This window comes from Nomascus leucogenys, chromosome 15 (genome assembly GCF_006542625.1).
Source record: "Nomascus leucogenys isolate Asia chromosome 15, Asia_NLE_v1, whole genome shotgun sequence".
NCBI lineage: Eukaryota > Metazoa > Chordata > Mammalia > Primates > Hylobatidae > Nomascus > Nomascus leucogenys.
The window spans coordinates 59,743,821-59,758,479 of record NC_044395.1 but is presented as its reverse complement, the minus strand read 5'-3'; the positions used below and the strand labels follow the sequence as shown (position 1 = coordinate 59,758,479).

Sequence of the window (14,659 nt, the reverse complement as noted above, 5' to 3'; positions counted from 1 at the left end):
CAGCCTGGGTGACAGAATGAGACTCTGTCTCAAAAAAAAAAAAAAAAAAAAAAAAAAGAAAGAAAAGAAAAGACACCTCACTTTCTTGTTTATTGTAACTTGAAATGATGCCATTATGTAATTACTATTTTATTTAGAAAGTTTTATTGACAGTATAAAAAACAAAGTTGGCCAGGCACAGCAGCTTACGCCTATAATCTCAGTCCTTTGGGAGGCTGAGGTGGGAGGATTGCTTGAAGCCAGGAGTTTGAGACTAACCTGGGAAACGTAGCAAAAAAAAGAAAAAGAAAAAAAATTAATCGGGCATGGTAGAACATGCCTATATTCCTAGTTACTCAGGAAGCTGAGGAAGGAGGATCCCTTGAGCCCAGGAGTTTGAGGCTGCAGTGAACTATGATTGTGCCACTGCACTCCAGCCCAGGCAACATATCTCTTAAAATAATAATAAATAAATGAAGTTAATTTGTATAAATACCTCAGTTTTTATAAACTTCTTGTTTGCCTTTACTAAGAAAGAAAAATAATGACCACAAAAATATAAAATTTGGAAATTCTGGGTTAATTTTTGTAAGTTTTATGGCCATCTATTTTTCATTTTGTGTTTTAGAACTATTTGACACTATGTAATATCTCTTAATAAGTAACTGCCCCTAGTGCAATATCCATGTGTTTTTCCACTAATAAAGGTTTTCTTCTCTATGTATAGCAGTAATATTTATTGATAAGAAGAGAAGCAGGATAAAAGCTAGGTCTATCCATGCCCACTGTGGCTTGTGTCCTAGGCCTAAAGATTAAAAATCAGGATACAGAAATGAAGAAATAAGGGAATGCTAGAGTGAAGCAAATAAGCAATCTAAAGGTAAAAGACATTCATTCATTCAACAGATGTCTACTGTCTGCCTTCTCTGTACCAAATTCTGAGCTGGAATCTGGAGACAGGCAGCAAAACAAAGACTTTATGATCTACATACAGTCAAGCAGACCTGAATTTAAAATCTAGTCTCCTCCACTTACTAACTGTACACCCTGGACAAGTTAGTTAACCTCTCTGAGCTTCGGTTTCCTCATTGTTCAACAATCTCCCCACCTTTTTTTTGAAATAGAGCCTGGCCCTGTCACCCAGGCTGGAGTGCAGTGGCTCGATCACAGCTCACTACAGCCTTGACCTCCTGGGCTCAAGCAGTCCTCCCACCTCAGCCTCCCAAGTAGCTGGGATTATAGGCACACACCACTACAACAGGCTGTTTTGCATCTTTTGTAGAGATGGGTTTTACCATGTTGCCCGGCAGGTCTCAAAAGTCCTGAGCTCAAGCAATCTGCTCACCTCAGCCCCTGCCTCGGTGAAGCTCAGGCAGGGTTACAGGTGTGAGCCACTGTGCCCAGCCTGAACAAACCCTTTTTAAGTGCCTTCAATGTTCCAGGCACTGTACTAGGCACAAGAGATACATACACTAGTGAATAAAATAACAAGCCCTGCCCTCAAGGAACTTATACCCTATCTCTATAATAACCTCCTAAGTTTGAGGATTGAATGAAATAATGTGTATAAAACCCTTGTCACATAGTAAACACTCAATAAATGTTAACTAACGTTAATATACATAGGCAAGTAAGATGGCCACTAATCTCAAGAAGATCATTGTTTAATCAGTAATACAGACTTGTAAAAAATAATTGCAGTATGTAAGTCTTGTGATAAATATGTAAAAGCAGTGGTAATATAGACAAGGGTATGCTCTGTCTACTTAGATGACTCATAGAGGGGCTTCAGGAGAGTCCTGAAGATGAACAAGATGTCACAGGCAGAGAAGTAGAGAAAGGCTATTCCATCTATAGAGAAGCATGTGTTAAGGCAGCAGTCCCCAACCTTTTTGGCACCAGAGACTGGTTTTGCGGAAGATGATTTTTCCACGGACAGCCAGGGGATGGTTTTGGGATTCCACCTCATATCATCAGGCATTAGATTCTCATAAAGAGCACACAACCTAGATTCCTTGTATGTGCAGTTCGCAATAGTGTTTGCGCTCCTATGAGAATCTAATGCCACTGCTGATTTGATAAGAGGCAGAGCTCAGGTGATAATGCTCACTTGCCTGCAGCTCACCTCCTGCTGTGCAGCCCAGTTCCTAAAAGGCTGCAGACCTGTACCAGTCTGGGGGATGGGGATCCCTGTGTTAAGGTACACAAGTGTGAATAGGTAAGTCTTGCACATGAAACAGGAGTACAAGTTCACCCAGGGATTTGTGGTAGCGTGCTGAGGTGTTTACAAAATCACTGACTGCATCTGAACATTCCTGTTTTCCTATAACATTTATTTTATTCAACTATATTGTAGGGATTAAACTTTTTTTTTTTTTTTTTGATAAGGAGTCTCACTCTGTCACCCAGGCGGGCGTGCAATGGCGCAATCTCGGCTCACTGGAACCTCCACCTCCCGGGTTCATTTTTCTTATGCCTTGGCCTCCCAGGTAGCTGGGACTACAGGTGTGTACCATCATGCCCGGCTAATTTTTGTATTTTTAGTAGAAACGGTGTATCGCCATGTTGGCCAGGCTGGTCTTGAACTCCTGACCTCAAGTGATCTGCCCACCTGGCCTCCCAAAGTGCTGGGGTTACAGGCATGAGCCACCGCACCTGGCCTAATTTTTGTACTTTCAGTAGAGACAAGGTTTTTTCATGTTCGCCAGGCTGGTCTCGAACTTCTGACCTCAAGTGATCTGCCTGCCTTGGCATCCCAAAGTGCTGGGATTACAGGCATGTGCCACCATGTACAGCTGGGATTAAACTTTTTAAAGTTAAAACAAATACAAATATGTTACAGAACTGAATACAATGACCACATGAATTTTTAGGATGAAGTAAGAAACTTCAAAGAAGTTTGTGTTTTCAGTGTGCCTCTCCCATCTCTGTCCATCAGGAATAAGTCACCCTTCCTTTGCTATTAGGAGTATTTCGTAGAAAAGTTTTAAAAGCATTGGTATACTATAAATATTTGGTATGGCTGGCCCTAGCTATAGGAGATGGGTTTGGATTACGGTGAGGTGGTTAGGTCATGAGGAGCCCTTTATACTATGCTTAAAATTATAAGCAGTCAGAAGCCATTAAAGGGTTTTAAGCTGCAGTATGACCGAATCAGATTCTCATTTTAGAAAGATCATTGAAAGGCTATCTAGGGGCTGGAAGAAGGAAGTAAAAAGCCAAGGAAAGAGACAAGTTTGATTTCTGTTGCCCTAGTCCGTTGAGAAAGGATTTTAAAAAAACCAGTGCTATAGGATCATATGAAACAATACACTATAGATGTAACAAGTAAATTTATATAGTATACATACATGCTAGAAGGTGATAACTGCTATAAAAAAGAAAAACCATGTTAGGTTAGGGGGATGTCCTTCCACTTACCCCTTCTTCACTCTCTCCAGTCACACTGAGTCTTGCTTTATATTTCAAACACAAGCATGTTTCCAGTTTAGGACTTTGGCACTCACTGTTGCCACTGCCTAGGATACTAGTACCCCAGCTATCTACATGGTTTATATCCTCACTTCATTCAGGTCTCTGCTTAAATGTTAACTTAGCAGAGAGGCCTTACCTAACAACTCTGTCTAAAATTACAGCCCATCCTTCTCTGTGTTATCCTGATTTAACTTTTATTAGTTGCTTTAGTAGAGAGAAAACACTAACAATATTTTTATAGTCTTTGGCGTTTGGAGACTGAAAATGACTATTAAATATAGAAAGATAAAATTTCACTATAAAAATATACATATTGTTAGATAAAAATTATAAGGAGCAGAAAAGTATATATTCTGTCATCCTTTTATTTAAAAAAAAAAAACCTCTATAAGTTGAGAAATCAAACTTACATAGCTGAACATGCTGCCAGCCAGATAAAATCAGTTTCTATATAGTCGGAAGGAGAGAATGAATACTAGGTAGGCCACCAGCAGTGGGGAGCATCAAAAGTATGGGGTAGGGGTGCTCTGGAGAGAAGAAAGTTAATGTGAAAAAGTCCCATGATGTTGCCAAGGCATAGGTTCTTTCCTAATCCATCATTTCATATGCTCAACATATTCCCTGGGAAATTTATTCCCTTTGACTCCTATATGCTGACAGTTCTATTGCTTCAGCTGTGATTTTTCTTTTAAACTATAGACCTAGGTATCCAACTTCTGCTAGAGGTCTCTACTTAGATATCTCGCTGGCACATCAAACTCTGAACGTATATGCAGAAGTGAACTCACTACTTTTCTCCCTAGTCTTTCTTCTCTTCATATATTCTCTAATCCAATAATTAATTTTGCCATGCACCTAACTGTCCATACCACAAACCAGGCCATCATCCTTGTCTTTCCCCCTCTCTAACTTCCATTCAAATTAATGATTAGTCTGAACTCTAAATCCCTCTCTAATCTGGCCACTTCTCTGCATCTCCCCTGATATTAACCTAGTTCAGGTCTCTGTCTCTCACTTAGATTACTGCAACACGTTATCATTGGTCCGTTTCCTGTCAGTCTCACCTCCCTCTCTTTCTCCACTCAGCACAACAGGGACGTCTTTCTAATACATGAGTCTGACCATGTTATCTATTGGTGAAACCTTCATTGGCTTTCCATTATTTTTCCTTTTTTTTTTTTTTTTTTTTTTTTTGAGACGGAGTCTTGCTCTTGTTGCCCAGGCTGGAGTGCAATAGCGCAATCTTGGCTCACTGCAACCTCCGCCTCTCGGGTTCAAGCAATTCTCCTGCCTCAGCCTCCCAAGCAGCTGGGATTACTGGCACCCATCACCACGCTCAGCTAATTTTTTGTATTTTTTAGTAAAGACGGGGTTTCACCATGTTGGCCAGTCTGGTCTCGAACTCCTAACCTCAGGTGATCCACCCACCTCAGCCTCCCAAAGTGCTGGGATTACAGGCGTGAGCCACCCCACCCAGCCTTTTTTTTTTTCCCTGAGACAGAGTCTTGCTCTGTCGCCCAGGCTGGAGTGCAGTGGTGCAATCTTAGCTCACTGCAACCTCCGCCTCCTGGATTCAAGCAATTCTTGTGCCTCAGCCCCCCAAGTAGCTGGGATTACAAGCATTTGCCATCACACCTGGCTAATTTTTGCATTTTTAGTAGAGATGGGTTTCACCATGTTGGTCAGGCTGGTCTCGAGCTCCTGACCTCAAGTGATCCACCTGCCTTGGCCTCCCAAAGTGCTGGGATTACAGGCGTGAGCCACCACACCTGGCCTCTGTTACTGTTATATAAAGTCCAGCTCCTTAACATGACTTGAAAAGCCAGATTTGACCTCTGGTCTCTGACTCCATTTTTCTTTTTCTATATTCCAATGATATACTATAAGGATCTTTTTTTCCTCCTTGTCTCTAGAATATAAGATATGACAATAACTCTCTTCTACTTTCTTTTAAGGTATCTGCTACATGAGCTTCAGGTATAAAATTTTAAACACCATATCCTCCAGAAAGACTTTTTACTGTATAAGTCTGGATTAGGTGGCCTTCCTATGTGTTTATAAAGTACTCTGTACAGTTCCTGCCATAGAGTTATAATACTATATTATAATTGCCTGGTTACTTCTCTCTCCCTTTACTAGATTGTAATTGCTGTGAGTATAGGGATTATGCCTTTCTTGTCCACCATTTGTAGCAGTATAGCTGTGGTTATGGATTTAAGCTGGCAATGAGACCCTAATAAACTTTAATCTAATACTATGTTTACTCAGCTTTATAGAAGGATACAGGGTGAGAGTTATAGCAGATGTAGCCTCTTCATCTCATCAGAAGACCCAGAGCTATTCATATACACAGCTTCTTTTGTACCCTCATCCACATAAGATTGAGACCAGCCTGGGCAACATAGTGAGACCTCGTCTATACTAAAAAGAAAAAAAAATTAGCCAGGATGTGGTTACACACACCTCTAGTCCCAGCTACTTGGGAGGCTGAGGCAAGAGGATGGCTTGAGCCTGGGAGATCAAGGCTGCAGTGAGCTCTGATCATGCCACGGCACTCCAGCCTAGACAACAAAAGACCCTGCCTCAAAAGAAATAAGAATAATAAAATAAAACTTAATCAAAATTCTATTATAACTCAAAAGCAAACAGTATTATTATTACTTAGGAATGCATTTGTAGATGACTAGTTTAAGTTAGTAATTATATAAAGAAAAGCAAAACAATGTTTATTATATAAGTCAGGAGAGTGGTTTCCTCTAAGAAGGAAGGGAGAGGGTTGGACTGGGAAGACACACATGCAGCACTTCTGGGGGGTTAACAAGGATTTACTTCTTGATCTGGCTGGTGCTTTCCCAACTATTGGCTTTATATGTATTTGCTAAATCATATTTTCCCACTAGGTTCAATTTTCCAGGTACTAATACTCATCTAATACTCAATACAGAAAAGAAAGAAGAGCCAACACTAGGAAGATGTGGGAACATATAGAATAAAGAACACAGGAAAATGGATTAACCTTAGTCAAGAAGTGGGCACCTTTTTTGGAGACGAGGGATGAGAAAGAATGCCAGGGGAGGATGCACATGAATGCAGAGGCATTTAGAAGAGTTAAAAGAATTCAGGTTTATACTATTGTAAAGTGGGAAGCACAATTACTGTATTTGCTGAAAGCAAAGCTAAAGAGAGGAGCTAAAGTGTATGAGGCAAAATTACAGCATTTGTTCAGGTTTCACCAGATATTTAAAATTTCAAGGATCCATTCAGAATTAAAATTGATATAGGACTTCTGATACTGGTTATTTAATAAAGTTAAGCAGGCTCTTAACTTTTCCTCAGAAGTTAGCATGATTTAGTGATTTAACACATTTTTAAAAATTCTATTCTTTAAAATGTAATGAAGGATAATAAATATTTACATTTAATTGGGAAGGCTATTTTGGTAGGCAAAATAGACTTCCTTTGCCAAAGAATAATGATTGTACTAACCTCATTTTCTGTTCCTATTTAGGTCATGTATGGAATGTTGGTCTTTACATTAGTACTTCGATCTATTTATATTGTTACATGGTAAGTAGTTTGGATCATCTGCACTATTATTGAAGTATATTCAGACCTATAACAGTAAATCTATAGCCTAAATCAAAATAACACATAAAAGCTCACTTCAGTAGAGATGTTGGAAGAAAACTATAACCCCACATTTATTGTTATATTATAAGGAATACTGGGTCTTCAGACAAGTTGCTAATGGGCATCATGTGAAAACTAGGGTTCCAAAATTAAAGACATGTGAAAATTAAAGAGAGCTGTCTATGATGGCCTCATTTTGAATATTTATAAAATCCATTAGATATTAGAGACCTTAAAAATCTTATAGTTAAAAAAAAATTTGTTTTTGTCTTTCTTAAACCTACTTGACTAGGGAATTCCTTTTACATAGTACCTCCAAGGAAGGCTGCTAATGTCACAAAGAATTAGTATTTCATGAAAGATTATTTGGGAAATGGGTATAATCTTTAGGCGTTCATGAAAATTAAATAAGAAATAACATTCATGAGATTACCTTAAATAGGGCCTGGTCACACAACAGGTGTTCAATAAATAAGTAGTATGATTTGTGGGTTTGTTCTTTTTTCTCTTTTTTATTAAACTTTTAGTTTCTAGATAACTGTAGAAATGCATACATTTGTAAAAAAACAATAGATCCCAGTATCCTTTACCAATCTCCTCCATTTGTAACATCTCACAAAACTATATTACAATATCAAAACCAAGGCTTGATATGAATACAGTCAAGATACAAAACATTTCCATCATCAGAAGGATGTCTATGTTGCCCTTTTATAACCAGACCTACTTCCCTCCTGCCCCACCTCACTCCTCACTCCCTGTCCTTAACCTCTGGTGATCACTTATCTGTTCTGCATTTCTGTTTTTGTCATTTCAAGAATGTTATATAAATGGTATCATATATATAAAACCTTTGAGATTGGCTTTTTGAACTCAGCATAATTATCTGGCGATTAATCCAAGTTGTTGAGTGTGTCAATAATTCATTCCTTTCTATTGCTGAATAGTATTCCATGGTATAGATGTACCACAGTTTAACCATTCGCCCGTTGGGTAACATCTGGATTGTTTCCAGTTTTGGGCAATCATGAATAAAGCTGCTATGAACAATTGTAATGCAGGTTTTTATGGGAACACAAGTTTTCACTTCTCTGGAATAAATGCCCAGAGTGAAATTGCTAGGTTTTGTAGTAATTCATGTTTAGTTTTCCTCAAAACTGCTGAATTGTTTTCCAGAGTAGCTCCACCAGTTTTACATTCCCACCATCAATATATGTGTGATCCAGTTTCTCTCCATCCTCGCCAGAATTTGGTAGTGTCACTATTTTTAATGAAGTTTTTTAAAATTTGCATTTCCCTAATGGCTAATCATGTTGAACATACCTTCCATGTGCTTATTTGCCATATGTATATGTATTCTCCCTGGTAAAATTTCTGCTCATGTCTTTGCCTGGTTTCTCTTTTTTTATAAGAGATAATAAGGACAGTTTCTATTGTTTTTACAGTTGAGTTGTGAGATTCTAATTCTTTATTAAATATGTGATTTGTGAATTCTTTCTCCCAATCTATAAATTTTCATCCTCTCTTTCAATGAGCAAACATTTTTAATTTCAGTGAGGTCAAATTTATCAGTTTTATGGATTGTGTTTTTGGTGTCAAGTCTAAGAACTCTATACCTACCTATAGATCCCAAAGATTTGTTCCTATGTTTTTTTTCTAAAAGATTGTATAGTTTTACATTTTACATTTAAGTCTGTGGTTTATTTTCAGCTCATTTTGTATAAGGTGTGAGGCATAGGGTGAGGCTCTGTTTTTCACATGTGGATGTCCAACTGTTCTAAGACCCATTAGTTGAAAAGACTATCCTTTCTCCATTGAATTGCTTTTGCACTTTTGTCAGAAATTATTTGGGTAGATTTGTGTGGGTCTGTTTTAGGGATCTCGCTTGTGTTCCATTGATTGATTGATGTCTCCCCCTCCACCAATACCACACAGTCTTGATTACTGTGGCCATATGTCTTCAAATCATACAGACTGATTTCTCCCACTTCATTCTTCTTTTTCAAAATTGCTCTAGCTATTCAGGTTCCTTTGCCTTTCCATATAAAGTTTAGAATAATATTGTCTAAATTTAAAATCTTGTTGAGATTTTAGGAATTACAGGAATTACATAAATATGCATATCAATTTGCAAGAGTTGACATCTTTACTATGTTGAGTCTTCCAATCCATGAACACAGTATGTCTCTTGATTTATTTAGATCTTTAATTTATTTCATCAGCATTTTGTAGTTTTCAATTTTTTAAGCAGTTGTGATATTGTATTTTTAAATTTTAGTATCCACATGTTCATTGCTATTATATAGATACACAGTTGATTATCTTTTATTCTGCCACCTTGTTGAAGTCAGTTCTAGGAAAGTTTTTTTTGTAGATTTTTTTTGTTTTGTTTTGTTTTTTGCTTTTTTTGAGACGGAGTCTTGCACTGTCTTCCGGGCTGGAGTGCAATGGCACGATCTTGGCTCACTGCAGCCTCCGCCTCCCAGGTTCAAGTGATTCTCCTGCCTCAGCCTCCCAAGTAGCTGGGATTACAGGCGCCCGCCACTATGCCCAGCTAATTTTTCTGTATTTTTAGTAGAGACGGGGTTTCACTATGTTGGCTAGGCTGGTTTCAAACTCCTGACCACGTGATCTGCCCGCCTCAGCCTCCCAAAGTGCTGGGATTACAGGCGTGAGCCAATGTGCCCGGCCCTGTAGATTTGTTTTTAAGATTTGTTGCAAATAGAAATAGTGTATATCCTCGTTCCTGATGTGTGTGCTTTTTAGTTCCTTTTTGCCTTATTGCCCTGACTAGAACTTCCAAGACTATGTTGAGTAAGGGTGGTGACAGCAGATCTCCTTGCCTTGTTCCCAATTTTAGGGGAAAAGCATTTAACCTTTCATCAAGTTAAATGTTAGCTGTATGTTTTTTATGGATGTTCTTTATTAGGTTGAGGAATTTGCCCTCTATACTAGTTTGACAGGGCTGCCACATATAATAAAATACCATTAGATTGGGTGGCTTAACCAACAAACTTATTTTCTCACAGTTCTGGAGGCTAGAAGTCTGAGACTAGGGTGTCAGCAGGTTTGGTGTCTTCTAACACACCACTCTTTAGCATGCAATTGGCCACACAGAGAACACAGAGAGAAGGTGGTCATTTGGTCTTTCCTCTGTGCATGCCTGGGTCTGATTTCTCTGTGTGTCCTAATCTCCTTTTCCGATAAAGGACACCAGTTATATTGGATTAGGGCCTACCCTAATGACCCCATTTTAACTTAATTATCTCTTTAAAGAACCTATCTGTAAATAGTCACATTCTAAAGTACAGGGGGTTAGGACTCTAACATATGAATATCAGAGGAGACACACTATATCCTCTATTCTTTATTTTTATCGTAACTTTCATTATCATAGATGGACCTATAATACATTGTTACTAATTTTCTTTATCATGAATGGGTGTTGGATTTTGTCAAACGCTTTTTCAGTATCAATTGATTTTATCATACTGTTTTATTCTGTAGTCTATTAATAAGGTGGATTGTATTAATTGATATGGGAATATTGATCCAGCCTTGTATCCTGGGATAAACCTTACTAGTTATAATATGTAATTCTTTTTATATATTCTCAATTCTTGTTAATATTTTGTTAAGGATTTTTGTATCTGTATTCATGAAGGATACTGGTTTGTAGTTTTTACTTTTTGTCCTGTCTTTTTCTGGTTTTGGCATCAGGATACTATACATTTCATTAAATGAATTGGGAAATGTTGCTCCCTTCTATTTTCTGGAATAAATTGTGTACAATCAGTGTTAATTCTTCTTTAAATGTTTGGTAGAATTCTCTAGTGAAACCATCTGGGCCTGGAAATCTGTTTTTCGGGGCATTTTAAAATTACACATTTTAAAAATAAAGGAAATTCTGACACCTGTTACAACACGGATGTACCTATTAGACGTTAGGCTAAGTGAAATAAGCCAGTCACAAGAGGACAAATACTACATGAGTCCACTTATATGAGGTTCCTAGAGTAGCCAACTTCATAGAGACACAAATAAAATGGTGGTCAGGGCCTGGTGGGGAGTAGGATGAGGGGGTTCCCTGGGGAAGGCATTGGAGAGTTATTGTTTTATGGGTACAAAGTGCAGTTTGGGAAGATGGAAAAAGTTCCGGAGATAGACAGTGGTAAGGGTTGCACAACAATGTGAATGTACTTAATGCTACAGATCTATATACTTTAAAAGGGTTAAAAAGTTAAACTTTATGAATATTTTAACATAATAAAATGTTTAAACATATGCAGAAAAATAAAATTACAGGTTCAGCTTCTTTAATAGTCATACAGTTATTCACTTTTTTCTTTTTTCTTCCACTCTTGTTGAAGACATGCAGCTATTCAAATGATTGATTTTGGGTGAATTGTGGTAGTTTGTGTTTCTTGAGGCGTTGGTTCATTTCATCTAAGTCATCAAAATTTATGTGTGTAGCACTGGTTACAATATTCCCTTGTTTTCCTCTTGATGTTGAGAGGGCTTGTAGTGATAATCTGTTTCATTCTTAATATTGGTAATGTGATAGTCTTCTGTCTTTCTTTTTTGGTCAGCCTTGTTAGAAGTGTCTCAAATTTTACTGATCTTTTTAAAAACCAGACTTTTGTTTGATTGATTTTCTCCATTTTTCATTTTTCAATTTCATTGATTTCTGTTCTTTATATTTTCTTCCTTTTGCTTGTTGTGGGTTTATTTTCATTTCTTTTTCAAGGTTCTTGAGATGGAAGCTTAAATTTTTATTTCAGACTTTCCTATTTCCTGATGAGCATTTAGTGCTATAAATTTTCCTCTCAGCACTGCTTTAGCAGTGTCCCACAGCTTTTTGTATGTTGTATTTCATTTTTATTCAGTTCAATGTATTTTTTAAAATTTCTCTTGAGACTTCCTCTTTGACCCACGGATTATTTAGGTGTATGTTGTTTCACATTCAAGTGTTTGGAGATTTTCCTATTGTCATTCTTGATTTCTTGTTTGATTTCATTGTGGTCAGAGAACACACTCTGCATGATTTCATTTTTCTTAAATTTGTTGAGGTTTGTATTATGGATCAGATTATACCAAGGATATTTATGCCAAGGATATCTTGGCATATGTTCCATGTTTGTTTGAAAAGAATATGTATTCTGCTATTGTTTGATAAAATCTTCTACATATTTCAGTTAGATCCTGTTGGTTGATGGTTGTGTCAGTGTTCCCCATGACTACCCTCTGGTCTGATGATTCACTAGGATTCACAGAACTCAGCAAAGCTGTTATACTCATAGTTAAGGTTTGTTACCTAAAGGTCAAACTGATACAGCATGGCCCAAGACCCCAGGCAAATAAAAATAGGTGTTTCCTATAAATCACGTTAGTTGCATAAACTATCTGGCATGGCCCAAAGTGTCAAGTATACAAAGACACTCTTATTGGGCAGGATTTTCTAAGGTCTCAGAAGTTATCTCCCAGGAGCCAGTCAAGAGCCAGTCCTTTCTTTGAAATGTGCAGTGTTTGTGCTCCAAGCCCATCGACTTAGCTATTTAATGCTCAATGGCATTTTTAAGTTATTCTATATCATTGTTGATTCTCTATCTAGTTGTTCTGTCAGTTGATGACAGAAAAATATTGAAGTCTCCAAACATGATTTTGGACTTGACTATTTCTCCTTCATTCTATCAGTTTTTGCTTCACACATTTTGCAGGTCTATTGTTTGATGCACAGATATTTAGAATTGCTCTATCTTCTTGGTGGATTGGCCTTTTTGTCATTATGTAATGTTCCTCTCTGACTCTGGTAATTTTCTTTGCTCTGAAGTCTAATTTATCTGATTAATATATCCATATTAGCATAGCATTCTTTTGATTAACGTTTGTGTGGCATATCTTTTTTCATCCTTTTAGTTTCAACCTGATCATATTGTTATATTTGAAATGCATTTCCTTTAGACATTCTATAGTTGAATTAGTTTGAGTCATGTTTTTAATCCACTCTTCCAATTTCTTTTAATTGGTGTATTTAGATCATTTATATTAATGTAATTATTAATATATTAGAACTTAACTGCCATTTTATTTTTTGTTTTCTATTTGTTCTCTCTGGTTTTTTGTTTTGTATGCTTTTTCCTGCCTGTGAGTTACTTAAACTTTGTCTTTTTCTTTTTTTTTTTTTTTTTTTTTGAGACGGAGTCTCGCTCTGTCGCCCAGGCTGGAGTGCAGTGGCGCGATCTCGGCCTACTGCAAACTCCACCTCCCGGGTTCATGCCATTCTCCTGCCTCAGCCTCCTGAGTAGCTGGGACTACAAGCACCTGCCACCGCGCCCAGCTAATTTTTTGTATTTTTAGTGGAGACGGGGTTTCACCATGTTAGCCAGGATGGTCTCGATCTCCTGACCTTGCGATCTGCCTATCTGCTATTAGTGTGTCTATAGTGCTTATGTTTCTCTTTGTATTGCTTTTTTAGTGGCTGCTCTCAGTATTACTTTATATATACATACCCTATCAGAGTCTAATGTTAATCAGCATTTTACCAGTTCCAGTAAAGTACAGAAAACTTACCTCCCTTTCATGTGTCTGTATTCATTTCCTAGAGCCACCATGACAAAGTACCACAAGCTAGGTGGCTTTAAATAACTAAAATGTATTGTATCACAGTTCTAGAGGCTAGAAGTCCCAGATGAAAATGTCTCAGGGCCATGCTCCCTCTGAGACTAGTTGGGAAATTCTTTCTTACCTCTCTTCCTAGCTTCTAGTAGTTTGATGGCAAGCTTTGGCATTCCTTGACTTATAGCTGCATCACTCCAGTCTTTGCCTTTGTCACATGGCATTCTCCCCATGTCTCTGTGTCTTCACATAGCTATCTTCTTATAAGGACACCAGTCATATTGGAGTAGGGCCCACCCTACTCTAATATAAACCCATCTTAAATAATTATATCTGCAAGGACTTTATTTCCAAATTAGGTAACATTCTGAGGTACTAGAGTTATGACTTCAACATATCTTTTTTAGAGGTGAAAAATTCAACTCATAAGAACACCTTTACCCTGACCCATTTAAAATATAATTGGTATATAATATATATGTATATTATATATATATATATATTTTTTTTTTTTTTTTTTTTTTGAGCCAGAGTTTCACCCCTGTTTCCCAGGCTGGAGTGCAGTGGCGCAGTCTTGGCCCACTGCAACCTCTGTCTCTCGGGTTCAAGCAATTCTTCTGCCTCAGCCTCCCAAGTAGGTGGGATTACAGGCGCTGCCACTATGCCTGGCTAATTTTTATATTTTTAATAGAGACAAGGTTTCACCATGTTGGCCAGGCCGGTCTCAAACTCCTGACCTCAGGTGATCCACCCACCTCAGCCTCCCAAAGTGCTGGGATTACAGGCGTGAGCCACCACGCCAGGCTGTCTTTAATATTTTGTCTCTATGCATTTAGAACCATATCAGACAGTGTTATGATTTTGCCTTAATCATAATACATAGTTTAGAAAACTCGAGAAGGAAAATGTGTTGTGTCCTCCCACATTTATACTCATTTCCATTGCTCTTTCTTCCTTCCTG

General features: G+C 37.8%; 1 protein-coding gene across 2 annotated transcripts in view; it reads left to right on the top strand.

The window, feature by feature from the left end:
- The window catches only part of ACER3 (alkaline ceramidase 3), a 165,325-nt gene that overhangs the window by 125,290 nt on the left and 25,376 nt on the right, over positions 1–14,659 (top strand). For both annotated transcript variants that reach the window (XM_003254680.4, XM_030829388.1), the window contains one exon: positions 6,962–7,020. In XM_003254680.4, the coding sequence (XP_003254728.1) occupies positions 6,962–7,020 (59 nt within the window). The remainder of the gene's footprint in view (positions 1–6,961; positions 7,021–14,659) is intronic.